The sequence below is a fragment of the Acanthochromis polyacanthus genome, chromosome 15, assembly GCF_021347895.1.
Source record: "Acanthochromis polyacanthus isolate Apoly-LR-REF ecotype Palm Island chromosome 15, KAUST_Apoly_ChrSc, whole genome shotgun sequence".
Lineage (NCBI taxonomy): Eukaryota > Metazoa > Chordata > Actinopteri > Pomacentridae > Acanthochromis > Acanthochromis polyacanthus.
In genome coordinates, this window is record NC_067127.1 from 5,985,773 (window position 1) to 6,013,372 (window position 27,600).

The following is a 27,600-nucleotide window of genomic DNA, read 5'->3' on the forward strand; positions in this document are numbered from 1 at the left end:
ATATGTATTCACATCCCATAACATGGGGCTATTCTTAAATGTCATTCCCTTCAATATACTTCACCTTTCAGGGTGAATACCTGGAATAGTAAAACACCTATTAGACCAATGAATCACGGAAAAAGAAATCCACATAGAAGGATTTGGCAAATCATGCACAACACTGTGTAACTGAAGAAGAGGAAACAAATGAAAAGACTCCAATGTAACACAATGTAAAACTAAGGAGGAAAAGAAAGAAAAACAATTTTCAAAATCCAACATTAACACAACCAAATCAGCATCACCATGACCCCAAACTCTCACCCATTATGAAGAGCAGAGTGGAGGAGAAATACACAATGTCAAAACCGAAAACCCAAAGCAAATCATGCAAACGCAAATGTAGAAAGGCATGCTTCTGTCATGCCACATGTCGCCAGACCACAGCCCAGCGTGCAGGAGCTGGGGTCTGACAGGGCAGCATGTCCATTCCATGTCAAAGAAAGGGTTACTGTACCACGCTGTGTCAGTGAAGTACTGCACTAGCTGCTCCACTCCTTGCCATAAGCATTATGCATGAGGGGGTAAAGGTAGATGGGAGAGAATGTAGGAGATTCATGTTCAGATTTGCGAGAGACAAAGTACAGAGATGAGGAGAGAGAAGGGTTAAAAGACAGGGAGAGAGGATGAAGTGAGATGTAGGAGGAGGAGAGAAAAGGAAGGATACAAGACATGTAAGACTTATTGGGCTTGATACATTTCAAATTCAGAATTAAGATCAAGCCCCTGCTTGACAGAAAAGGTCAAACATTAGCTCAGCAAACAAACCAATTTAGTGCAAAATATAATTACTGCAACCTCCATTCATTCCAATTATGTCTCTATTTTCTATTCTAAAGACATTTATTGCTGGCAAGAACTCTGCTGGTTTGTTTACAGCCGGCGCTCCCAATGGGGGGTCAGAGCATTAGTGGTTTATCCAGTGCAACAAAAATACACTTGTTTTCCCTCTAGTCGTTGTTTTTCATCTTATATCTAAAAATGACAGCATACTGACTGTGTTCTCGTACGTTTCAGTGTCATTTTCGCTTCCCTCCCACACAATTCCTTTAACTGTGCAAAGATTCTTTTGTTACTTTGTGTTTTGCTTAATTAGGCCACGCAATCAACAGGTAAGAAAAATGCACTTTGACTGAAGGCTGGGCTGTATTCATATATTTGTCAAAATAGTCAACAAACACAAGCGTATTTGAACTTGAAATATACCACAAAAAAACACACACTACGCCACAATTTTTTCACCTTCCTTCTCGATACAAAGCTCAGCCCCACCGAGATAGCTCAAAGGAACCCAGCATGGGTTCTTTTCTTTGTTTCTTTCTTTATTTTGTGCTCTTCACTTTCACATATGTGCATTTTCTGAAGTCTATTTACCCATTCTCAGTCTCTTTACCTGCCTCCGCTACTTGCCGCCTTGTTGGCACAGCGTAATACGAAAGCTTTGTTGTGGGACTCACTGAAATAGGTGAGGGTGCTGGGACTGTGCTGTCATCGTTTCAGCAGTCCTGTCTTTCTCACTGATGTCAAACAGTTTTAGTCTACAGAAAAATGTTGCCGACTTCACTTTTATGTCAAAAGCAAAGATCGCGTTATGTATGTGCTATTGTTAAAAAATAGACCCAGCATCCTCAGACAGAAGGACTGTTATTTAATTCATTGCTACTATATATATATCAACATGTTCTGCACTGCAAACGATGGTAAATGTATTGCTTTTAAATTATGTCTGCAATCAGAGGAAGCTATTACAGTGGGAGCTCGAAATACACGTATACGGAGGTTTGAGAAAGAAAACAGGGTTGGATTGGAAGGGGACACTAGAAAATTAATTGCTAAGGTATAAGAAATTCAGATTGTGTTTTGTAAAACAAGCAAGAAGAATTATTGTGTAAGTTACTAATCTTGTTCCAAATTAATCTAGAAGTGGGCATGCAGCACAAACACTCCTGTAGCCGCACAAAAACAAAACACCGCCACTAACTCGATCAAAAATGTTTCCGTGTATTAGAGAGGGCTTTTAGTAGAGAGAAACTTTTTCAGGCTATTTACAGACTGCTGAATATGTTGTGTTATGGAAAAGATAGAGAAGAGGCTGCGAAGGATGTTAGTGACTCACTCTGTCTGCGCTGGGGCATGCTGGTACGGGTCAAGCCCTGGTGCTGTGCCTGCCACGGGGACAGCAAGGGGGTGGGCAGCACACCCTACGCAGAGAAAAACACAAAGGACAAAAGGCGTGACATACCAGAACACACACGCAAACATACACACACACAGACACACACACACACAGACACACACACACACACACACACACACACACACACACACACACACACACACACACACACACACACACACACACACACACACACACACACACACACACACACACACACACACACACACACACACACACACACACACACACGCATGCTCACATAGAAAACAACACTCACAGGAATGAACACATTGTTAATGAGTATGGATAGTCTAATTAACACGGCAGACATGCCCACGTACAGTAGCACGCAAGAGACCGATGCACATGTCAGTGCTAAATCCATCATTCCCAAGGATTTGTGACAGTAAAAGCTCAGTTTCAGTGTTAATTGGATAGACGAGAAAAAGCCCGTAACGTCAAATTTTATTTCACCTTGAGAAGCTTTTTGTTTTAAAAAAAAAAAATCACTTATTCCCAACTGTGACAGCATCGTATATATTCACTGAAACTACACACAAACACATAATGTTCATAATGTTTAGAATGAATGGAACACGCACTCCTGGGATCCGTGCTTTATGGCACATGCATTTCATGGATCCACTGTCAATTCAAAATAATGGTCAGTGGATTTTAAAAATCCTGATATGATGAGTTGAGTGCGTGAGTAAATTCGCAGGCTAATGATGTCTGTGATTAGTAGTTAATTAAATCCTGCTATAAATCAACTGATGATCCCACTGCCCCTACTTTCTGCATGGAGTTTGCATGTTCTCCCTGTGCATGCGTGTCCTAAGTCAGCTGGGATAGACTCCAGCCTCCATGCTGGCAAGCAGAGAGCATTGTGGGACTTTTGCTTGCAATGGGTCACCGTGACAAAGATTTTTGTGGTATTTAATGGCTTCTGGCTGAAGCTCACACATTCATGACTGACTGGAGTCTCCTGGAACGGTGTGTAATTAACTTTAACTGCTCTTGTGGCAAATGTCACATGTCCTTGGTTCTAAATACCTGCATCAGCATATGGAAAACTATCCACCGTACATCATTCCTATTAACAACTCACTGATTAATGATCAGACTATTAGCATCCCCAGTCTTTTCATCAATTTCCAAAAGCCCATGCACATGACATTTGATGTGTTTATAATTGCTGTCTTCAGTGTCTGGCGTTACATAACAAGTTTGTGACAGCCAATGGGTAGTGGGATTTAAGAGGTTAAAATAGCATCACAGTGAGAAATGAAACAAAGCACAGATCCTCTGCAACTGGCACCAAGAGATTTCCAATCATCTCTGTGTTGTTTTCCACTCGGCAAATCTGCATAATAACGTTTCCTTTCTCTGTATAATTGTTATAATTTTGACATAAATGCAGGAAAGCAACTGCATTCTCCAGCGTTTACTACCTCATCTGTCATATTATGCTGCCATCTGACAGTTCTGTTGACCAATACCTGTAGATGGCTGCACAAGCCTGGAAGACTAAAAGCCCTTCTTTTTCAACACATTTATCTAGAGGTCAAACAATTCAAACTTTCTCACTCCCCACTGGGAGCGCCAAAGTGAAGGGGCAGCATTTAAGCAGAGAAACGGACTGAAACTGCATCAAATGCTACTTCTTTCTTATCCACGGAGAGCCACTTCTCAAATAAAACTCCAATACAGAGGAGAGAGGTACCAAATCTGTCTCTCAGAAGAAGGAACGCAGAGAGGGAGAGATACAAGACACAAAAGGAAAGGTTGCAACTTCTCAGGAGGACCAATACCTGTAGATGGCTGCACAAGCCTGGAAGACTAAAAGCCCTTCTTTTTCAACACATTTATCTAGAGGTCAAACAATTCAAACTTTCTCACTCCCCACTGGGAGCGCCAAAGTGAAGGGGCAGCATTTAAGCAGAGAAACGGACTGAAACTGCATCAAATGCTACTTCTTTCTTATCCACGGAGAGCCACTTCTCAAATAAAACTCCAATACAGAGGAGAGAGGTACCAAATCTGTCTCTCAGAAGAAGGAACGCAGAGAGGGAGAGATACAAGACACAAAAGGAAAGGTTGCAACTTCTCAGGAGGTCTGGGCCAGGCTATTTCAGAGGCCTCCTAGTGCGACCACTGGAGGAGGGAGGAATGACTTTCCCTGATCTGCTCCTGTCCATGTCCTTCCTTGAACACCAACAACTGTTTCAGCAGGAGGTCTCGGCAGAGGCCTCCTGTCGAAGCTACATTTGCAGAGTGGAAAACCTTAGGCGATGAGAACAAGAGAGTATGTTGGAGGACTCTCAGACGATTCTAACAGTGTCTGGCAGCTTTATTAGAACTCAGCAGCAGCTCAGATTGTCAGTTTTTTTTACATTTTTCATCGCTGTAAAGCCTCTTCAATGAAAGGCTGACAGAGCTTCACGGGGGCAGTGAGACAGAAATTGGGAAAATATAAAAGTTATAGTTTATATATTCCATCCATCAACTTCATCAAAACTTCTTTCATTTCTCTCCCACCAGCAAAGAGACCCTGGGTTGATGACAACACTTCTGGCTCGCTTTTTTCATCAAACAAAACTGCTCCTGAATCGAGAGCAAAAGCAAAGGTCCTCTTTCTTGTTGCTGCACTTGTGACTCCTTCTGGCTGGTGAGGTGTTGACAGCGGGGGGTGAACTGTGGCCCTTGCAGTGGTGGGTTAGCCTCAGCAGCAAACACATTACACCCTGTTGTTAGAGCTCACAAGGTAGTAGAAGAAGCACATGTCTGTCTGCAGCTCTCTCAGGACAACAGTCGAGCTAGCACCGATAACGACGGGATTTGGCAGTCCAAAGTTGGAAAAAACAGATTTAGGAAGGTACATACATTTAAAATGTGTTTAAAAGTGTAAGGCTTCATGTTTTAAAGCATTTCAAGCACTGTCACTGTGGCAATTAAATAAAACTTATCCAGGACAGGAAAAAATAACATTATCTTATTCATGCTATCCTGTGTAAATTTGGTTGGTACCAGTTAAGCTAATGTAGCATTCAGAAGAGAACTGCATCATGTGTGAGATGAAAGGAGCTCAAGAACAGGGAACATTTTCCTTTGAGTGTGCCATTTTTCATTTTCTAAGTTTAAGAGGTAGGTGCTTGTTACGGGCTTAAAAATGGCTTCATGCTACGGCTAAGGGCAGAACAATAAAATAAAAAAAATCACTTTTACCAAAATCTTTGGGCATGTGAAGTATTATTCTCCTCAACCTGCCATTTCAGTATTGTTGGTCGTAGTACGTTCATCAGAGGCCCCTCTGTCTGAAATGCACTCTCAGGATTTGTTAATCTGCTTCTTCTGTGTGTCTTGAGTCCCCAAAGCAGATGGTAGAACTCGGCAAAGTAGGATGAGAATTTAAAAGTCAAGTAAAAGTTGTTCTTTGTGATCCTACAACCTTTTCATCAAATAACAACAGTATTTAGAAGACATGGCTGTGCCCCTGAAACAGCCTCTCTCTCTCTCTCTCTCTCTCTCTCTCTCTCTCTCTCTCTCTCTCTCTCTCTCTCTCTCTCTCTCTCTCTCTCTCTCTCTCTCTCTCTCTCTCTCTCTCTCTCTCTCTCTCTCTCTCTCTCTCTCTCTCTCTCTCTCTCTCTCTCTCTCTCTCTCTCTCTCTCTCTCTCTCTCTCTCTCTCTCTCTCTCTCTCTCTCTCTCTCTCTCTCTCTCTCTCTCTCTCTCTCTCTCTCTCTCTCTCTCTCTCTCTTCTATGCTCAGATCTCCTAATCCACTACAGGGAGGTTTACGTAGCCGGCTATAGCTAATTCCACAGGTCTGGCCACAATGTTTCACTTCACTGACTTCGGCAATTAAATCCTCACCTGTCTAAGATGACTCTGCAATACGGGTCTGTATTTATGAGCGTGCATTTGTGAGGATGTGTCTGTGATGCAAGGGGGCAGACAGGGGAGATCGAGGTGGAGAGGTAGCGTCACGATGCGAAACTCTCAACCTCCGGCTTAACACTGATCACTAACCCTCTTTGCTTCTCTCTCTTTCTCTCTCTCTCACAGCAAATTGATCTAATTAAAAATGAGGTAAGAAGTCAAGAAGAGCAGTAATGTCAAAGAAAGAATGACAGAAATAAATGCATAAATACAGGGAAAGAAAGCTATCAGTGAAGCAAGAAAACAAAAAAGCAAGAGGGCAGGAGCAATAAAAAAAAAAAGCAGACATGAAGGGCGATGTGAGAAGAAAAGATGAAGACGAGGATGTTAACGTGGCAGAGAGGGAGTAGGAGGGTTGCTGTAATTATCCTCTCTGTCTGCCACTGATGAAACACTGCCTATTGTGTTGCCATTGTTTCACTGCTGCTGCTCATCTCCGTGTTTGTTTATCTGGGTTATTAACAAGGTCGGCGCCCCAGCCCTCAGTCAGCTGAACTCATTGTTCAGTCACACTGAGTGTGCCCCACACTTGAGTACAAGAGATACATGTGGCACATCCCACTCGCACACGCACACACACAAACAAATGTAGGCAATCAGGGTCCCTCTCTAACTCGCACACAAAGAACAGCAGCACAAAGGCAAACGTGGAGCTGTGTAGTTTTGTCTTGTATCGCTGAAATTACTGAAATCATATCACTCATATTCTGTTTGTTGCAACAGGAAGACGAGGCAGAGAAAACATTTCTGCTGCTGTGATTGCTCCGGGAGATTTTTGCAAAGATTTTATTTCCTCCAAGTGACATTTAGGCAGTTTCTAATGTCCCACTACACGAGCGTTTCACTACGACAAGCATGTCTAATATTAGTCTGCATATAGTACATTGACAGATCTATACTCACTCCATATTGTGACACTTTATTTTTTCCTAAGCATGCTTTTGGACTCAAAATTGGACTGTGAGCAGATTAAAATGAGAAGCTGCAGGAGCCGGTGCCCAAAGCAGTTGGTTGGGATATGTTGCCAAAGCCATCCCACAGACTCTGAAATAGTTGGGAGATGAGTGAGGAGATGGGTTAAAGCAGCCCACATCGTTTTGGCTCCTAAGAAAACATAATGGGAATGAATAGCTTCAGCAAGCAGAAAATAACAGCTTAAAGATGCTGCAAGAATAATGAACTCTACACCAAGTGGTAATCACTCTTGCATTGCTGTGTTCAGGGGTCATAGGCCATGAGCTTACTCTTTCGTTGTACTCTTAATCTGAGTTCACAGCACAGCGAGAATTCTCAGAGGTCCGTGATGTTGGCAAGACTCAACTCTGGACCTCCTGCTATCAGGCTGTACATTTTACCTTCAGGACCACTGATAAGGCAACTATGTATCAACATTAAAGCTATAAAAAGATTATAGCTATTGGCCTTTGACATCAAAATTAATCCTGACTGGTCCTTTCAGTGTAGCGTTCAAAAATACAGCTACTCCAGAGAGGGCAAGAGCTACTCCAGCAGCCTGATACAGCAGCACTTTAAATGTCAGAGGAGAAGAAAATCAGCAGAAAAGGGCATTTCAGAGAGCTAGGAGGGGGAAAAAAACAATAAAGATGACACCAGATTATGAATGTGTGTGTGTGTGTGTGTGTGTGTGTGTGTGTGTGTGTGTGTGTTAGATGAGGAGCACTGAACAGTGAAATAAAGACAGCCAAACTCAAACGCGTGAGTGAAGAGAAAGAAATATTTGCGTAAAAAAATAAAAAAATGGCAGAGGTTAGAAAGAGAACAGCTACACACAAAGAATCATTTTGAAAACTATGTGAAAAGCAGATGAGGTAAAAAGTGAAGCGTTGCAAGAGGAACATTCTTCCTGAACTTCCAAGCTTGCTGCAGGTTCTTAACCTGTCAGTGCGATCCCGCAGCTTTGATACCATCTAAAAGCAGGAAAGACGATAGAAGGTCTCTTTCTCTCTGTTATTTGTTTACTCTTTTCTATTGTCAAAAAATGCAACAAATAATCTCAGCTATCCTTTAAGAGCACTTGAAAGTTCAGAGAAGTAAAACGTCACAAATACGATGTGTTTATCTCCACGACGCTGCAAAAACGGAGAGCAGGAAATGGTCTCCACTCTGGTGATGAAACGGTAATGTAGATTAAAGGGAGAAAAAAAATGGAGCGAAGGTGGCAAACAAAGAAATACCTAAAAACAGGAGTAGAAAGCAGAGAGACAAAAGTGGAACAAGCAGTGACTGTTTTGTGTTTTAGTGCGTCACTGTGCACCAGGTACGGCAGGTCACAGATACATGTTCCCGCTATGGACTTGATTCCCATCGAGTGCAGCTAGCCCTGCTTTGATGGTTGCCATAGCAACTGTTGAAGCATATGCTCTTGTGGCAAGCTGGAATCTACTGTATTTAGTAAGCTTGGTTTGTCCTTCATTTTTCACCTGTAGTCTATGTGCAAAACATGTCTGACCCCTAATGGTTACCAGGATGCTGCTCATGTCTTATTTGTATAACAATTCATTGTATAACTAGGAATCTCTTTTTTAATTTTTTTTTTTTTTCTGTGTAGTCTCCTTATAATGCTTATGTCTGCTCCTTTGTGTGTGTGAGAGTGTGTGTCACCCTTTTAACTGAGAGAAAGTCAATTAGGGGAGTGTTTACTAGGCACCCTGCCTGTGGCACTCCTACTATTGAATCAATACTTGGCTGCCACACAGCCTCCTAGTGTGCCATGATACTGAACATACTGAACACGCATCTTTCCATCTTCCACCTTTCTCTCTCTCGCTCTCTGTCTTCTTCTTTCCTCCAATAAATCTCTCTCTCTTCCTCCATCACTCCGGCATTAACACCAGCCTCACAGCTCCCTGTTCTGTGAGATCTGGGTATTAGGAGTGGAAGACGGTGTGACAAGCACACTGACAACCTAATAAACTGTACTCCATGGAGAGGACACGGTATAGTGATTTAACCCTCCAGGGTGTCCACACTTGTGAATGACTGAGAAGCTGGGCTCCAGTTTGAGCAAACCAAACACGCCTATACTGTTTTCTGCTGATTCTTTTTTTTAATGTTATCAGTTCAAATTATGTATTACCAGAGAGATGTTGCAGAGAAATAGTAATTCAGTCTGTCAGACTGAATTAATGAGAGTAAGTCAGCAACATACAGCCACAAGTGCATCCCAGTGTTATTCTTCAGGAGGTGTGAAGGCCACTTCTGCACCAGGTAAGTGCAATCTTTTTGACTAAATTATGGGAATAAAGCTGCAAATCTATGGACTCACAGCTTGGTTTGGTGGTCTCCAGTACGTCTGAGTGGCCTTGTCATAGTGGTGCTGCATCCGTTTGTCCATCTGCCTGTCACTCTGTCGTAGAGAAGAGGGAGCCCTCTGGTGGTGGCACTGACACCTCACCTGACGTCCCTGTGCAGGCTGAGGAGGGCAAGAAGGAAAGAAAGCGTAAGTTGGATCATTGATTATACCTCAGTCAACTCTTTTTTTTTAAACTCTGCTATCATGCTTTTAAAAAGCTTGCCACTCTGCATAGCAATCAAATCAAATCAAATGTAAAAAAACATGTCTTTTTCAGGAGTGAAGTCACTGTGCACTTACACAGCAGTTCACCTTTTTACAGACAGTATGGTTTGAAACTTTCCTAGGTCTGTCTTTCTTTATAATTAAATATCTATTATTGAAGGAAAGTAGGCTGTATGAGATTTTTTTCTTGTTGAGGTTAATATCAAACTTTTGGTCTCACCATCTGGCTGTCACAGGTAGCAAAAAAACTAAAAAAAAATATCACTGGTAACTACTTAAAAACAGGCAATAAATTAGCAGAATTTAAAATTGAGTGATACTGTCTGATTGCGGCCGGTCTTAAATTAATTAACAAATCTTTTGGAAGCATAGAAAATTGTATTTCTAAACTGAAAACAATATTATGCTGTTTCTCCACTTGCACAAATGCAAAAGAAGATAGAAGATTAGTACACAGAATTGATGGAACTGAAAATGGCTACAAATACCTTTATATGGTAATTGTAGTAAATTAAACGCACTGACATTTGATATAATCACATGTTCACTTTTCATTACCAGCCTTTCATCTGTCAAAAGTTTCACTGTCAAACCACTTTACTGACCCTTTTTAAAAAACTTATACAATTAACTCAATCCATTATTGAAACTGAATGTCAGAGCAACAAATCATGAGCGCTCAATCATATTGTAAGCTTTTTTTGGTAAGACTTTACTGTCAAATCTCACATTTTCTCTCTGATTTGCAAATAAATAACCGAGAGACTTGGGCTTGTCTGCAAAGACTACGGCAGAATCCGACAGAAATTGCTGGATTTTTCTGGCTTTGGTGCAAACTTCAATGCAGCTCAAAAGAGACGAGTGCATAATCAGGAACAGTCTGCTTCAGCAGCGGTGGAAGCAGCATCCAAAGCTGCACTCTATCAAGTAGGACTGAGAAATCAGTTTTCTATCTTTGATAGCCCCACTTTTCTCTCTCCCATCATTTTCATTTTCTGTCCCATTCTCTCCTCTAGCCCTCCACATACACACACACTGAGCTATACCGCAGTAGACCTTCTCCCATAGACACACAGCTCCCCTATTGTTTTCTCATTACTCCATTATGTTCAATTCAGTCAGCTGCTCTCCACTTATGTCTCTCAGCAGTTTCTGTCTAATACTTCACCTCCCTCTGTTTACCTGACTCTTTACCAACTTTAATATTACCTCTTCACCAGTCTCAAGGATAAACAGCCGGTTGAGTAGCCTCTGACTGTCTAATTGTAGATATAATATGAACTTGATGACTGAAAATATTCATAGACCCTGGTATCAATTATGCTCTAATTGCAATTTTTTCAAAACCAGAAATAAAAGCAGGTGTTTATTTTTGGCTTTATCCTTGTTCAGTGCTGTACTGCAAGGCCATCAGAGCAAGAGAACAAATACATCTTTTGAATTCCACTAACTTTGAGTGCAAGCAAAATGCTTCAAACACAGAATCAGCAGAGTAAATACCTCTGTTTCCCTCTTATCTTTATTTCTACCACCACTAACACTTTCACTCTCCCAGCCTCTACACTCATTAAAGCCAGCCACAGATCTGAAAACACGGTCTAGCTTTTCTTACTCTCTTTGCTTGTTGAGGGTAAGAGTGCAACAATATTGTGCTAACTGAGGAACTTGTTGTGGGTGGGCGCTAATTCTAATTGGAAGGATAGTATGTGGCAGTAAGGCTGGCGGACAGGCCTTGCTTTGACATTTTGGTATTTCTCGATATGGCGGAGATTTGAATAATGTCAGCTGGGCATATGGTTGTTTGGCTAACAAGGACGCCTTGTCAAGACACTAATGAATGTTAGAGTGGAGATGGAGCCGGCTAAAGGCATACAGAATGGAAGTTGTTGGTAGGCAGGAGGGACACACTGGAGTGGATGCAGGAGTCTAGTAACTGACCTGGCAGAAACCAAACTCCCACCTACAATGAATTGTATTACAGTAAGTCTTTTATGTCTTCTGTGACCCCTAGAGAGCTGAACAGTCCGTTTATACATAGCATATCACTGGCCTTCCACATTGTAAACAATCAATCTGTTCTGTTCATGCCTTGTATTTGTAAAATCTGATGAAGCTAAAATTGGTGTAAACAAAAGATAATGGAAGGCAGTAGCAGCGCCCAGACATGCTTAACTATCTCAGATCGGTAAAGAGAACTGGAGTGATGGAGGTGAACTATCAGAAAAGAAGCGACATGCTTGTGGCACATAAAAGCTACATGAAAGCAATAAGCAAGCACTGGAGCTATCATAGCTCTGTTCGTACATATTAAATGAACACACATCTCGATTTTGTAATACTATTATATACTGCTACAATACTGTTGCACTGACATTCAGTGTAGGAATATTTATGACTATTCTGACACTCATTCATTGACACTCCAATGCTTACATTTTCCCTACTCTTGAGCACTTTGGTCAATTCTTTATAAAAGCAACTAAACTTTCTGACAAGGCAATATGCGGTTCAAAGCAATTTGTCTTAGTACATTTGCAAAAAGCACTTCATCCAATATTGTCACTCTGTTCTCCCAGCATTGCTGTTCTGTCTGCTCTGTGTATATACCAATAAACATGTCCTGGAAGACAGAATCCTGACTTTTTCTGATGTTAATCATTTTTTCCTCCTAATCCAAGCATGACGTTTCAGGAAAGATGGTTTTATTTGTTAATCTCTGACCCTATGAACCACAAACCCTGCTGGCTAGTTTGAAAGGCATGTTGTCTTTGAAAAAATTCCCCCAAATAACACAATTCATCAGAGACAATCATTAGATTTTGAACTCTCTGATGGTCCTTGAACTACTAATGCATGAAATGCTTTTCCATTTAGGAAAAATTAAAAAGGTCTAAACTTTGAGTTGTGATATTTAATCAAAGCCTATATGTTTTATTTATGATTTTGCCAAAAAAAATCTTTGTTTATTCCAACCAGATTCTCTAAAAAACTAAAAATTCAGAGTCGCCTAGTGCAGCTAGGAAAGTATTACCGACTCAGCTGTGAGTGACAGTTATTTGCCAAAAATTTAGGCACTTTTCAGCTGAACTGCAGGCTGTGTTTACACAGAGCAGATTGGAAAACAAATTAAAAATGTAATTAGTAAAATATCTATACAATTGAAAGCCACCATTTCTTTCACACCAACGGCAACACCGGCGGTGCTCGGGAAAGTGTGTAGATCTTAATACAGTTGTGCTCATAAGTTTACATACCCTGGCAGAATTTGTAAAATGTGCTCCATTCTTTAACGAAAACATGAATAATCAGAGCAAATACAATTGCATGAAACTAAATAGCTTTGTCTGAACACCAGCCCTAAATGAAAGAAAAATGTTTCCATTAACAAACATATTTGCTAAAAAATAAAGGAGAATATTTCACAAATTTGGCCAGGGTATGTAAACTTATGAGCACAACTGTACCATTTTTTTCAATATTTGTGAAATAAATGATAAATGTCATGATTTATGGCATTATAACTGTTATACTGTGCATTTTTTTCTCTACTTCTATCCATGTTTGTATGTATTCCTGTAACTGAAAGATGACATTGTAAGCATATTTCACCCATACAGCATGCACTCCGTTTTTCTGACTTTTCACTTGTATCAGTCCTGCTCACACCAACTCACCATTTGTTCCCGCTGATGTTGCTGTTGTAGTTGTTGACACTGCAATGTGAGCTGAGCAATGGTCTTGTCTCGACTTCTCAGCTCCTGTCTGAGCACCTCCACTTCCTTAATCAGTGCCTCCACCTGAAAACATATACAGGATGTTGTAGCGGTAAAAAAAGAACTACCTGAGGTGACAGCTGGAGAAAACAAAATGATATACAGCATACGGTATATACCATATAACCAGTCAAACACCACCAAGGTAGAGTTTCTTACCTGTGATGCATTGGTATTGTCTTCAATCTCCTCAGGAACATCTGCTGGAGAATCTGTATCCTCAAGCTGAAAACAAACAAAACACACACATGCACAGGAGAGAGCACAAACAGAGACACAATTTATATAGTGAACTGAATTACTGACAATTGCCTTAGGCATGCCTCAAGAGCAATATTTCACTACTCTTCACTGTAATACTACTTTTTCGCTCATATACTCTGCTGACCCTGAACTGTCAGCCACTGGCATTTAAGCACCAGAGGCAGAGTTTGTTGTTTCTCTACATTCAATACACATATTTTATTGACTCCAAAAAATGTCTTCGCTTCAGTGGCAGCACTGTGTATACACCCCCATTACATTCTTTGATTTTCTCTCAATTACTGTTTGATTAAGCATGTAGGGAATACATTGTCAAATGAATAAAACAAATGGCAATCACAGGTTTTCCAAAAGTATGCCTTAAAATGTCAAGAGTCGTAAAAATGGCAACGAATTTTCAGATAAGTGTGATATAACTCTTATTTCACAGCCCGATCTCACGAGGATTCGTGAAACTGTCACGTAAGTTTTAGTTTCGGTTTCGTGCGCACCAACACGATTTCGTCATGTTTTTCGTGCCGCTCACCACGAAATGTTTTTCGCTGTGGTAATCACATCTGAAAGTGGTTTATACCGGCGGATTCATGACGACCTAAGCTGTCCATCGGCGTATACTGCTTGTGTGATCGCATTTGCGGCCGCCGGCCGCCGGACATTCTTGAAATTCCTATGCAAATTGGTAAGTGTACCACCGGCTTATGGTTAGGTTATGGTTAGGATTATGGTTAGGGTTATGTTTAGGGACGATGTCATGCAAAATATAGCGTTGGATTCGCCACGGTTTTACATTAAAAATATAATATAGCCATTCTTTTGAAATACGTTCTGAGTGGCACGAAAAGTCCGCCGTTTAAAATACATTGGTGTGCATTTCGTGGTGAGCGGCACGAAAAACATGACGAAATCGTGTTGGTGCGCACGAAACCGAAACTAAAAATTTACGTGACAGTTTCACGAATCCCCGTGAGACCAGCCAGCCAGCCATTTCAACACGACATTCCACCTTATCCTCATTAAAGTTACGGACCATAATCCAGGTAGAATCTGCAGGTGTAAACAGCCTTGTGCCTGATGTCTGACTTTGAGCACAATGAGGCAAAGATCAATTAAGATTCGTCAAAGCTGCAGGCTCATTTTATAGTCGCTGCGTTGAGCTCAACATTGTACAAAGAAACACAAACCAACAATTCAGAACAGAGTTACTAATGGGCCAAAAGACATATTTTTCATCTTGAGGCCATGCAGCCAAAGTGTTTGACTAATTGCAGTGAGCACGACGAACGCACTTGAAGGAGATGTTTGATTTAAATGCAAATGCAAATATCCCTTTTTATGCTGTACTGCATTTAAGATCATTTCATTTTACAATGTATGCAGTGTGAAGTGCTGGTGTCTGTGCATCACCTTCACATAAGCACATGCAAGTACAAATGCACAGTTGCACACATGCTCAGAGTATCTAATAAGAAAATGCTGTCAGACTGGTAGAGTACATTGAAACCACTAGCAGAGACTTTGCCTATCTCTTTGCATTTTTCTTTTTACATTGTTCCTATATTTACATTATCTATCTAGAGTGCAGCAGTACATTGCCTAAACCAATGTACTTAGACTTTTAAAATTTTTTTAAAAAGCACTTAAAATGGAACCACATTAACAATTAAAAGTAGCTCAGCTCAGTTTTGTCAGAACATACTTTCTATGCCGCTCACACTGAACAGCTGAGTACAGTGATACAGTGTACTCCTGGCAAACGTAAGAAGATTATTCAAACTAACCCTTTAGCAAACTAATACAAAGCTGCATTAAATATCCAAACAGTGACTGATATCAAACCCCAGATCCTGACAGTAAACAGCATGCGGCCTATTTATAAGACCCAAACTAAAATCCTGACAGTACAGACATGATCTGAATGTTATGAACAACATATTCATAGTGTAGCAGCATTAGAAGGCCAACAAAATATATATGTAGACAGAGGTTTCTGTCACAAAGCAAAAAATGTTGAGTGAATGTGCAAATATGCGCATTATATTTTTGTTCATTCACATCTCCCTGCAAACGACAGACTCACCTGCAGTAACGTTTTGAGCCTGAGCAGCTGGTTCTTCAGTATGCTGCAGTCTTGACTCATGTGTTCGAGTGTGAGTTCATCCAGCATCGGCATGTAGCCATGCTGTCTGCCGTCAGATGGGATGGGCCCAGAGGAGATTCTGGAAGTTTTGAGACCATCATAGTGCTGGAAGACGTGAGCCCTGAAATTGAAACAGTAGCCACATTGAATCAGGAAACAACATGTTGTTAGTTTTTCCGTTTTTTCTTATGTCAATCTACTTTTTACTCTTTTTGGCAACATCTGTAAACTTTCAAGCTTGAATTACCTGCTATCATTGGTGAAGTGATCGGGTCCACTCCAGCGGTGGTGTTTACGACGCTGGCCCTGTCGATTGCCCCGGTCCGGGCGTTCAATATGGGACATCCTGTCACTGTCTATATAGAGAGAATGTAGACCACAGTGAGACTTAGTTAAAGAACTTAAATGTATGTCTGAAACTGAGGATGCAATTGCAAAACTGCATTCTCATCTGAGATTTATAAAGAAAGTGTTAATCATACACTGCCTGGTCAAAAAAAAAACTCACCACCTGGATTTAACTAAACAAATAGGTAATAGCCTTCCATTGGATAATTACTGCAGTGATGAATATGTTTCAGCTGCAATAACTTCTTTAACCCAAGCTGATGCAGTGAGGAGCTTCTCATTTATCCAGAGTAGTTTAAATCAATCCGCTGGACTTTAAGAAAGTTCCTTGAAGACGTTTCACCTCTCATCCAAGAGGCTTCTTCAGTTCTGGTGGTGGTTGGTGTTGCCTCAGCTTTTAAACCTCTGTGAGGTGTGTCCAGGGCTATTATTCCAACGACTGATACCAAAACTCAATGATGACTACTCAACGATGGTCGTTGTGAGTATCGGTGGGGGTCGTTGAAATGCGTCAGTGAGCCCTTGTGTGCTAATGGTGGTCATTAGCACAGTCTGCTGTCTGCTGAGTAGTTCTTTTGGGCAGTTTTGAAAGGACCTGATTGTAAATTGGCGAAAGATGATGTCGCAGACCACCCCCCCGTTCAGAGATGGCTTCTCTACTTTGACATGGATGGCTTCTTTCACTCCTCTCTCGAACCATCTGTCCTCCCTGTCCAAAATCTGAACATTGGTGTCCTGAAACGAGTGTCCTTCTTCCTTAAGGTGAAGGAAGACTGCCGAATCCTGTCCGAGGAACTGGCTCTCCAGTGTTGAGCCCTGCACTTGTTAAGTGGCTGTTTGGTTTCCCCTATGTAGAGATCTCAGCATTCCTCGCTGCATTTAACTGCATACACCAGGTTGCTCTTCTGGCTATGTGGTGTGGGGTCTTTTGGGTGGACCAGTCTTTGCCTGAGGGTGTTATTTGGCTTAAAAAAGACAGGGATCTGGTGTTTGTTGAAAATCCTCCTCAGTTTTTCAGACACACATGGGGTCACTATATTGTTGCGCTGCTCTCCTTCTCTTCCGTCTTCACTGGGTTGTTCTTTTGGACCTCACTAAGGTTTAAAAGCTGAAGCAACACCAACCACCACCAGAACTGAAGAAGCCTCTTGGATGAGAGGTGAAACGTCTTCAAGGAACTTTCTTAAAGTCCAGTGGATTTATTTAAACTACTTTGGATAACCATGACCTGGATGAATGAGAACCTACACAGACATCGAGCTTCTCATTTCTTAAACAACCGTGCTGGAAGACATATCCTGTGGTCATGGAAAGGATGTTAATCTGTCTCAGAAAGGTCAAATTATTGGCCTGCATCAAGCAAAGAAAACAAATAAGGAGATGCAACCAATCACACCAATCAGGGATAATACCAATTACTAGTAAATCAAATCAAAACTTTTTATAAAATGCCTTTGCTTGCTCACTTTATCTCTCACTGTAATCTACATATAACTAAGTGTAACTTATATATATATTTAAAACACAACTTTTAAACATTTACCCTACAGGGTTGATGGGTTATTATTTGTGACATGAAACCAATCAGACAGTGGTAAATAGCGGGACATTGCATGATACCGGTGACCACAGATGGAGAGAGGTAGCTGCATCAGATCCAAAACACATTTTTAAATAAATGTATTTTATTTGGAATTGGTAAAAAAAAAAAAAACGATACTAAAACTTGTAAAAAATATGGAATATCGGATCCGATAATGGGCAAGGACTACAGGCGGTCGACCCCTAATGACGACATTATCCTTATCCTGCCCATAAACAAGGTCCTCATACTTAAATTGCATGATTTATGTTATGTGGATTTGCTTATTGTCCCCAAAAGAAAGGCAGGTCCCAACAAAGAGATTTATGTTCCCACAACATGAGGAATACAAGTGCACAAAGACACACATAATGCATAAATATGAGTACCTTGTGGCAATGAATAATACTGCGCATAGTTCAAAAAAAGAATATCTGCATAAAAATCATGATCTGATCCAGCTCATTCTCCAATTCTCTCAGCTGTCTACACTATCAAATGCAAACACACACACACACACACACACACAGTGACAGGCCATTTCATTTTCAAGTAGGTAAAAGGACACAGTATTTGGAAACACTCAATAGCATATAGCTGTGAAATGAACCATGACTGCAACAAAATTGACAACTAACAGAGTGCGACCCTTAGGAAATCAAAAGGACCCTTGACTTTCTATATGCCAGATGCTCTTTGGACTGACAGAAAAGTGACAAAATGAGATAAAGAAAAGCAGAGATAAAGAATATGGAAGATTGAAAGAGCCAATCCAAGAAATTCAGCAGTGGTGGTTGAAATACTTTACCCAGAGTGTCACCACACAGCACAGCAGCAGACAGCCTGCTTCATAATGAACTGCTACATTCCAGGAAACTTAAGTGCTCCCACTGACTCCTTTCCAGCTCAAAGAATGTCCTCGGAAAAGAAATGCTATCTGAATATATTCCAACTGGAAAAAATATCCATAAAGGTAGAGAAACTCAGACGGAGAGTGGAGAGAAATGAGTCCTTGTCCAGTCAGCTGGTGAGCTGTTAAAGGGCCAGAGAGAAAGTCAACCCAGCTCCCACCCAGCCTGGCCCTGATCTTGTTGACAGACTTGTTTTTCTGGGAACTCCCTAGGAACTGGAGCTGGGGAGAAAGGGCTGTGGTGGTGGTGGTGGTGAGAGAGCAGCTGAAGTGACTGGTTTGTGTCCAAGCTAGGAAGTCACCAGCTGAGACCAGCGACAGAGGAAAGCTGGGGCCTCTTTCCCGTCAAGGGGTCCGACAGCTGTATGAAAATACTACATGAGTCCTCTTCTAGCCTCCTCTGTCTCAGTTCTCTTCTCCCCTCCACTTCCTCCTGTTTTGTGGCAGAGTCGGGGTGTCTTTAACTGAGAAACCCTTCCCTATCCCACATCTCAGGGCCTGCCCTGTGGGCCGGGTCTAAGAAGACTCTTCAGCCTGCGTGGCTTTCACTCTGCCTCTCGTGACATTAGTTCTAACCATGACACAGGGAGCTATAAATATGCCAGCCTTCCGAAAAAGGAATAGGAAGGGACGACGTTCCAATTCACATTCCTCTAGAGTGAACATTCCTCTCCCTGTCACTCTGTCTCCCTCTCTCAAAAACAAGTGGATCTCTGTTTCTAGACGATGCATACCCTGTTGCAAGTTTATTAGACACACCTAGGCAAAACTAAGGCAGTCTCATATAACGGATCTGCGATAAATTCTACCTCCACGAAGTTTAGAATTTCTCGTTGAGCTGTTTTAGAAAGTTTTTGATTCAATGTTACGGTGATTTTGTCCAACAAGGAGACAAAATGTAATGCAAAAGGCAGTGTTGTTGAACTAGAAATTATTTCAGCAGGATGTATTAAAAAGGCAGCTGTGAGTGTATGTGCACCAGTGTGTGTGGTGAGCCGATCCCAACCCATAAGCTTGCATGTGCACATGAAAGCATATATAAATACACTGCACTTTACGGTGCTGAAGACTCTCTTGTTTGAACCTACTAAGCCTGCTAAGTGTCATTCCACAAAAAATACTGCATTAAACCCATTAGACAGGGATGGTACTTCGATAGGGTTGGCTTCAAACCCGACAAGGGAAAATTCACTTCCCAGAATTCATTATATTTCATGACAGGCGAGGTCATCCCTCTTTACCTGTCCCCTGCTCCTCCCATCTATGTGCTAAACACGAGCTGAATAATCCATAATAATGTCAGGAACACTGTTATCACATGGTAAGATTGCAACGATCACCTTTAACACCAACAAAGATGCTATTAAAGTCTTTTTCAGTTAGATTGCTACATGATTCTATTTGCGATGGGAAAATGAAATGAAGTGAAAACTCCTCAGACTTTAACAGATAAAATATCAAAATAGAAGTGGGTGATGTAATGTCTGAATATGAAGCTTTCAAACTAATGGTAGCATCATCCTGCTGTTGTCAAGGGCAACAAACATACAGGCTTCTCCTACTAAGTCTGTATACGGTACTCACTGCTGTTGGGTCTTTAATGTATCTACGTCTGTCTGCATCTGTTCATTCAAACAAAGTCAGGCAGCTGGCTACTTCAAGTCAGCTGAACAGCTTTAATTCAAAGTCGGCTGTGTGGCAGTCACACAAATTGTAATTTAATAACTCTTCGGCAACTGAATATTAAAACAGCACATAACAGACAACAAGGTATCCATTAAAAGATTTTAATGGATGTTTCAGAGGCAAATCTTCACCCAAGGCAAGGCAGGACTCAATTTATTCAAGCCATCATATGCCATAGAAGGATGCTGCTGGAAAGAGAGAGCTCAGACCTTGGTAATGCATTAATTTACAATTATGATCAGGGCAGCTTTGCTGGAGGTATCCATTTATACAAAATAATGGGGGAAAAAAATTCAGCCAATGAAAGTGAAGCACTTTCATGGCCATAGAATAACCTCACAAATTTAAATTATGTGTCGGATAACTGCAATTACATTAAAAACTGTGTGCATATGTGGGTGCTGACCGTGCAAGCCATCCTCTGGAAGGTCCACATCCAGCATGAGGTCGTCATCATCCAACTCTCCTGTTCCCGGAGGGTCCAGGTTGTTAAGGATATCCTGGGAACCGCAAAAATTACAGGTAAAAGCTCACTCAATTGTGAGGCATTACAAAACATTACAGACATATTAAGAGTGCATTAGAGTCATTTTAGTATTTCACTGCTGGAAAAAGTGTTTTTGTTCAGTGAGACCAGCTGCAGAGAGAAATACCAGGGGGCAGATACATGGAACTCTGCATAAATTCAGGCACAAACAAAGTAAAAAAAACACACACACACAAAATGCACAACAGCACAAACACAGAGATGCAGTGTTTGCAGTCCTCACATGTCATTTTGAAACTGAATACCATGATGTACTCATGCAATTATTCAGTTTTTTTAAACTGCATTTTCACATTTGTAGATTAACATTACACACAATGTATTTATTGATATTTACTCCATTCCCTGCTTATTTTAATTAACAACAACAATTTGTTGCAGCATTTTCAGTGTGTTTTTCTTCTATGACAAAGCTTCACATGATTTTCTCGCTCCAACAACAGAACAGGAGGAAGACGTCCTTATTCTATACATCACAACACAAGAAGAAGAAGAAGAAGAAGAAGAAGAAGAAGAAGAAGAAGAAGAAGAAGAAGAAGAAGAAGAAGAAGAAGAAGAAGAAGAAGAAGAAGAAGAAGAAGAAGAAGAAGAAGAAGAAGAAGAAGAAGAAGAAGAAGAAGAAGAAGAAGAAGAAGAAGAAGAGAAGAAGAAGAAGAAGAAGAAGAAGAAGAAGAAGAAGAAGAAGAAGAAGAAGAAGAAGAAGAAGAAGAAGAAGAAGAAGAAGAAGAAGAAGAAGAAGAAGAAGAAGAAGAAGAAGAAGAAGAAGAAGAAGAAGAAGAAGAAGAAGAAGAAGAAGAAGAAGAAGAAGAAGAAGAAGAAGAAGAAGAAGAAGAAGAAGAAGAAGAAGAAGAAGAAGAACAGGCTTTGGGGAAAATATCGCCCAATTACAAATGATAACACACCACGCTTTGAAACCCAACAAAAACACTTCTCAACACAGCCTCAAAATATGCACTTAGTCTGACTGCTGTGCTGCTGTCTACCAAATAATTCAAAGCATACCCAAAAGCAAAGGAAGGAATCAATAGTTCAAAGCTTATTTTTTAAGGCAGTTTTGCGCTTTACGAAAACTAAATTGACGGCACTTTGACTAGAAGACACAAGCGTAAAATTACTCATTATTGAATATCTCATGTGTTGCACAATAACTGACTGGTACTCAGTGTTTGAGGCTTAATGAAGAGGGGAATAATGAAGACAGCAGAATAAACAAATCACACTTCTGCAGTCTTCCAAATACTATCAACCACAACGTGGGTGGAATCTTTGTTCTTTGAAGAGTCTGTGTACAAATCAATCTGTCCCATCTGTTATTTTCTTTCTCACTTCCACCATCCTGTCTTCCATGTCTCATCTACCCTTACACTCTTCTCTCTAACCTTGTAACTCCAATTCTCTGAATATGAATTTTAATATTAGAAGATAAATATCTGATAAAACAATACATGTTACTACATTTTTAAAACGTTCATTTGCACTCTTCCAATATTTTGGCATCAATATTCACGTACTTTGATACAGCCCTGAGGAATGTGTATCCTTCCTTGGGTCAGGAGATTTTATCTCTTTGGCTGTCTGACAGTTCCACTGTGTTAAAAAGGCTCAAATCTCCCATGCAGAACACCAGCCTGACAAAAAAAATGTAGCAAAACAGCAGCAGCTATCAGTCTTCTATGAGCGTCTTCACTGTGTTCGTTCAGCCAGAGTACTGATGTGCCCTGTGAGGTGTCTGACACAACTCAAGGCTCAGTACAAATTCAAAGACCACATAAAAAAACGTAGATCCAACTCCTGCACATAAAACATGAGGAATTATGCAGCCTGTGGAGAGCGTTGACGTGGTTAAAATGAAACTGCATCGGCTCGTTCATGAAGGATGATGCAAATATGCATCCGGTGTAGACATTTTGTCACACTCGGTGTGCATTATTGCATATAACTTCATCACATTTGTTTTTAAAATCATGCAAAATGTAAAATATAGGCAGTAAATCAATGAAGTATGAGGAGTCTGAAAATGAATCGTGCCATTTCAGGGATCTCTTTCTCTTCCAGATATGGAGTGATGTACAATAAATGACTAACATACTGCAGAATCACCTCTTATGACACCATCATGCACTACCGTTCAAAAGTTTGGGGTCACGCAATTTCATGTTTGCCCTTAAAAACTCACACTTTTATTCATGTGCTTACATAACTGCACAAGGGTTTGCTAATCATCAGTTCGCCTTTCAACACCATTAGCTAACACAATGTAGCATCAGAACACAGGAGTGATGGTTGCTGGAAATGTTCCTCTGTACCCCTATGGAGATATTCCATTAAAAATCAGCTGTTTCCAGCTACAATAGTCATTTACCACATTAACTATGTCTAGACTGTATTCTTGATGAATTTAATGTTATCTTCATTGAAAAAAAATGCTTTTCTTTTCAAAAACAAAATTATATTTCCAAGTAACATCAAACTTTTAAACGGTAGTGTATGTTATATATTTTAAGATTTCATCCCTACTTTTTATATCACATTGTTTTTTGCAAATATCCAAAGAAGCTTACATTTTTCCTGATATACTGCATGGACAACAGCAGTAAATGGTGTTTTAGTGTTATTATTATTTATTGCTAGAGGATGTTTAAGCATGTGGACATGAGGGACTAACACCAACCCGCTCCACCATCTGAACCACCGCTCTTTATCCTTGCAGTATTGTATTGCACCCCGTTGTGTATCAGTTCTATAAAACTGGCATCAAACCAGCTCCTAAGGAATGTCTTATTCTGCTACGGCTCACTCATTGTCCCTGTCCCTCCCCATCACGACTGTCCCTACATGACATTGTGTACCTCCAAAGGAAATTTTATTTCCCACTGGTAGAACACAGCAGCTTAGGGCACTGAAAAACCCAGGATAATCTCTCAGTAGAGGAGTGAGTCAGCACGCCCATGTAAGTGGTAGATTGGATTAAGGTGTATGTCCACTTCAGTCCTCGAGTCTTCACACAGTCTAAATCAGTCATTTATGAGGGCGATCCTTCTTTGAGACAGAGATGTTACTGAGTTACTAAGACAACAAAACAGCAAGTGTTCAGCAGGAACAGTCAATGTTTTATGTGCATGTAGGTAATATTTTCTCTGTTTACCAGCAGCTGCACAAGATGCTGAATGCAATATGTTAAATACTGTGCCCTGACAAATAATTGCATCATATCATCACTGAGATTAATATCATGTAGACTTTCAAAAACAATATCATTCAATAACAAAACCAGAAATTGCATCCTAAGATTAGATTGTCAAGTAAACAGCTTATGATATAAACTGTACACAAAACATGGATACAGCAACCATAAAATCATCCACTGGTTTGAGGAATACCGTTTTGAAGTCTCCAGTTTGAAATCTGCGCTTTGGCACTTTACTCCTCTGTAAGCAGAAGCAATTAGCACGGGGTGGATCTGACTGGGAACCTGAGAACACTATTCATGGCAATACAGTACCAATCTGATAATCACAAGGTAGCTCCACCTAAAAACAGAGCCTGTCTAGTTGTCTAGCTCACTCTACATGGGATTTACAAAAGGAGCATCATGCTGTATTGAAGGAGACCTGAAACTAGGCATGGAGACCATAAACTCTTTTGCAAAATGTTTACTGAGCTTAAAAACCAAGGGAGAAGTAGCATCTTTATCTCATACACTTCTATACAACCAGACTTCTTTATTATACCCATATACAGTCTATGATTATGCCAGAGGAGTCGCCCCCTAATGGCCATTAGAAAGAATACAGGTGTAAAACACACCTGCATTGCTTTCACTTTTCAGACTTTTTCAGTCCGTTTTTTTTTTGTTTTTGTTTTTTTACATACAGTCCATGTTTATGATTGTCTTTAGAATGCACTTGAACACCAGCTTTGGGTCTGTAGCCATGGTGGGTGGTTTTCACTAAGGGAATACAGATCTGACTAGTAGCAAATGAGTACTACATATAACATGCACATTTCAGATACCCTGATTTGCTCCACCAATTCAAACCCTGCGGCATGACCAGCATTCCGAATCGTCACAACCGAGGGAAGGTTTCGCAGCTCAGTCTGTTTCATGATGCACTCGGTGCTCCCACCATGACACCAGCTGAATCTTCAAACAAACACAGCTGAATCAAACACTGATTAAAAACACTGGAAAAGTTTTCAGGCTGAACTTCTCTCAGTTTGACAGTTAACTCTCCAACGACCTGAGCGTCTTCAGAGTAGACTTGCAAAACTAAATTAGAGCTCATTACAGGAACCTTAATTCTAGCCATTGCTTTCTCAGTGGAGTATCTTTTGGGGATCTCTGGTAGACATCGGTTTTTCGTGGGCTGAATGTAAATAAGCATCGTGGCACACAATCGGGCAAAATAAATAAATAAATAAAGGTACAGCTGGCAGCTCATTTTCGGTTCAATCAAACAACTTCAAAAACACAAACTTCAGCTTTAGATAAGAGTGTAAAATCAATATGTGCAAGGGAGAAGTTTTTAGACTGTACGTGTTCTCAGCTGTAACTGTCTTTCTGTTTTGACTCTGAAGAAAGCTCCTCTATTCAACCCAGCTTTAGTTTCTGATGAAATCTTAGTGCTTTATCACAGAGTAGGACTGGAAATATACCCTTTTTCCAGGATTACTACATTTTAAAGAGTAAATACTTTCCAAAATAATGTCTGTAGACTTACTAAAATAATAAACAATAGCAAATGCAATGATGTTACTATAAAACGGGATTGTTGTAGTTGTGCTATTGTTGTATTTTGTGTGCGTATGAATGTAAGTTAGAGAGCAAGAAAGAGAAAGAGAGAGTAGAGAGTATATATATATATCTCGTGAGCCATTAGCAATCCTACTTGGCAGTATAATTTTTTATACTCTATATCTCGGGACTTGCTGCTGGCTTTGATGGGGGATATGCCCTCTACTGCAATTTAAACAATATTACAAATGAATGACTGCTCCTGTGAGTGTCTCTCAGTAACATAAAAATGAAATAACAAATTACTGATTAATTCTTTTGTTTTCTTTCTCGGTGTTACAGTAGGAAGTCGCAGATGATGAAACTGAACACTTGAGGAAGCCGTTCAGAAAAAGGGATGGATTACAAGCCCTCAGTTGTTAGATAGCTTTTACTGTGAAGCTCTATGAGGAAGCGTAGTTTGTATCTTAATATAATAAACTGACAGAGTAAGGGAAACACTTGTTGCCATTGGTACAAATATATTGGATGTGGATCACTCACATTTGTCACAGAAACAAGAATACTGCTAAAAATGCAAATGTTCTTTAAGGAAATAGTTTATTTTTGTTGTGTTATGCTATGCACAAGCAAACATTCAGAGACAGAAACAGAAGCAGTGCGGAGGAGGAACACTGAGTGAAACTGCTAATGAATGATGGCAGCAGCAGAAGGGAGTAAGAGAGAGCTAGAGAAGCCTTGAATCAGCAGAGATTTATCCTTTTCTTGTTTCATTTGGCGCTCCAGATGCATATACTGTTGACAAAAACAGAATGCACATTTTGAGCCATATACTGTACCTGTGTAAAGAGTTCATGTATGTACTGACATGATAAAAAAAAAAAAAAATTCTTAACTAAGCTGTAAACAAACTGTCAACACAAGACTCTTTGTGTGCTTGTGAAAATACAACAATCAGCCACAAAAATGAAACTACTGAAAGGTAAACTGCACAGCATTGATCTTTTTCTTACAATACAATATTCTGTTGGGAAACCTTGAGTCCTGGCATTCATGTGGACGTTACTGTGACACATGCCATCCACCAAAACATCTAAAATGTGATTTTGATATTGAAGGAACACAAAAACAAGAACACTTGCAGCATGTTACTGCCATAGGTGTAAATCTAATAGTTTCGATCTCTCCCTCCAGTGAAACTTTTTCCATTTGTTTATATCCTAAAACGTTTTCCAGAAAGGTGACTTGGTTTTCCCGTTCCCTCAAGCCTGAGCAAAACAGACAGAGTAGGGATTGCCAGAAACTATACCAAATATCCATGAAGGCCTAGATATGGAAATTATACTGGATTTAAAATATTACAAAGAAATGTAAGCATGAAATGTAAATGAGATAACTGCAAGCTGAATAAGAAATGAAGAGGAGAGAGAGATTCAACTAAAAGATACATCAAATTTAAATACTAGCTACAGTGAGTAATACATGAAAGCACTGTAGAAAATGTTGTCTTTTGACTCCATTCTCTTTCTTTAACACTAACACAAAACAATGTGCTGTTACAAAAGTGTGCTAAGGGATGTGATGCACTTTGCAGATGCATTATCTATTACAGCATTTAATTTGTAATGTTGCATACTGGATTTGAAAGAAAACAACGAAAATGTAAAAGCAGAAGGCATACAAACAGTGACAAAAGTGTTATATATTAGCAACTTATCTTGAAATGTTATGTGATCCAAATCTGTCAGTGAGTCACTTCTCCCCCTAATGAACTGTCTGGTGATGATGATGCTTGTTAATTTTTGATGAAAAAAAATTATTTAAAAAAAACGTCTGTCATCTTCAACAAAGTCACAAAACATACTAAGATTTTACAGCCATGCTAGCAACACTGTGTGGATGCACATTGAGATAAATGGTAAT

General features: G+C 40.2%; 1 protein-coding gene across 5 annotated transcripts in view; it reads right to left on the bottom strand.

The window, feature by feature from the left end:
• ccser2a (coiled-coil serine-rich protein 2a) overlaps nt 1–27,600 on the bottom strand; it is a 57,435-nt gene that overhangs the window by 7,570 nt on the left and 22,265 nt on the right. For 3 of the 5 annotated variants that reach the window (XM_051960067.1, XM_051960066.1, XM_051960069.1), the window contains 6 exons: nt 20,802–20,895; nt 16,117–16,225; nt 15,810–15,990; nt 13,628–13,693; nt 13,370–13,492; nt 9,444–9,590 (listed from right to left, as the gene is read on the bottom strand). In XM_051960067.1, coding sequence (XP_051816027.1) covers nt 9,444–9,590; nt 13,370–13,492; nt 13,628–13,693; nt 15,810–15,990; nt 16,117–16,225; nt 20,802–20,895 — 720 coding nt within the window. Of the gene's footprint in view, nt 1–499; nt 540–2,158; nt 2,244–9,443; nt 9,591–13,369; nt 13,493–13,627; nt 13,694–15,809; nt 15,991–16,116; nt 16,226–20,801; nt 20,896–27,600 lie in introns of all 5 variants that reach the window. The other 2 variants (XM_051960070.1, XM_051960071.1) reach the window with 2 other exon arrangements.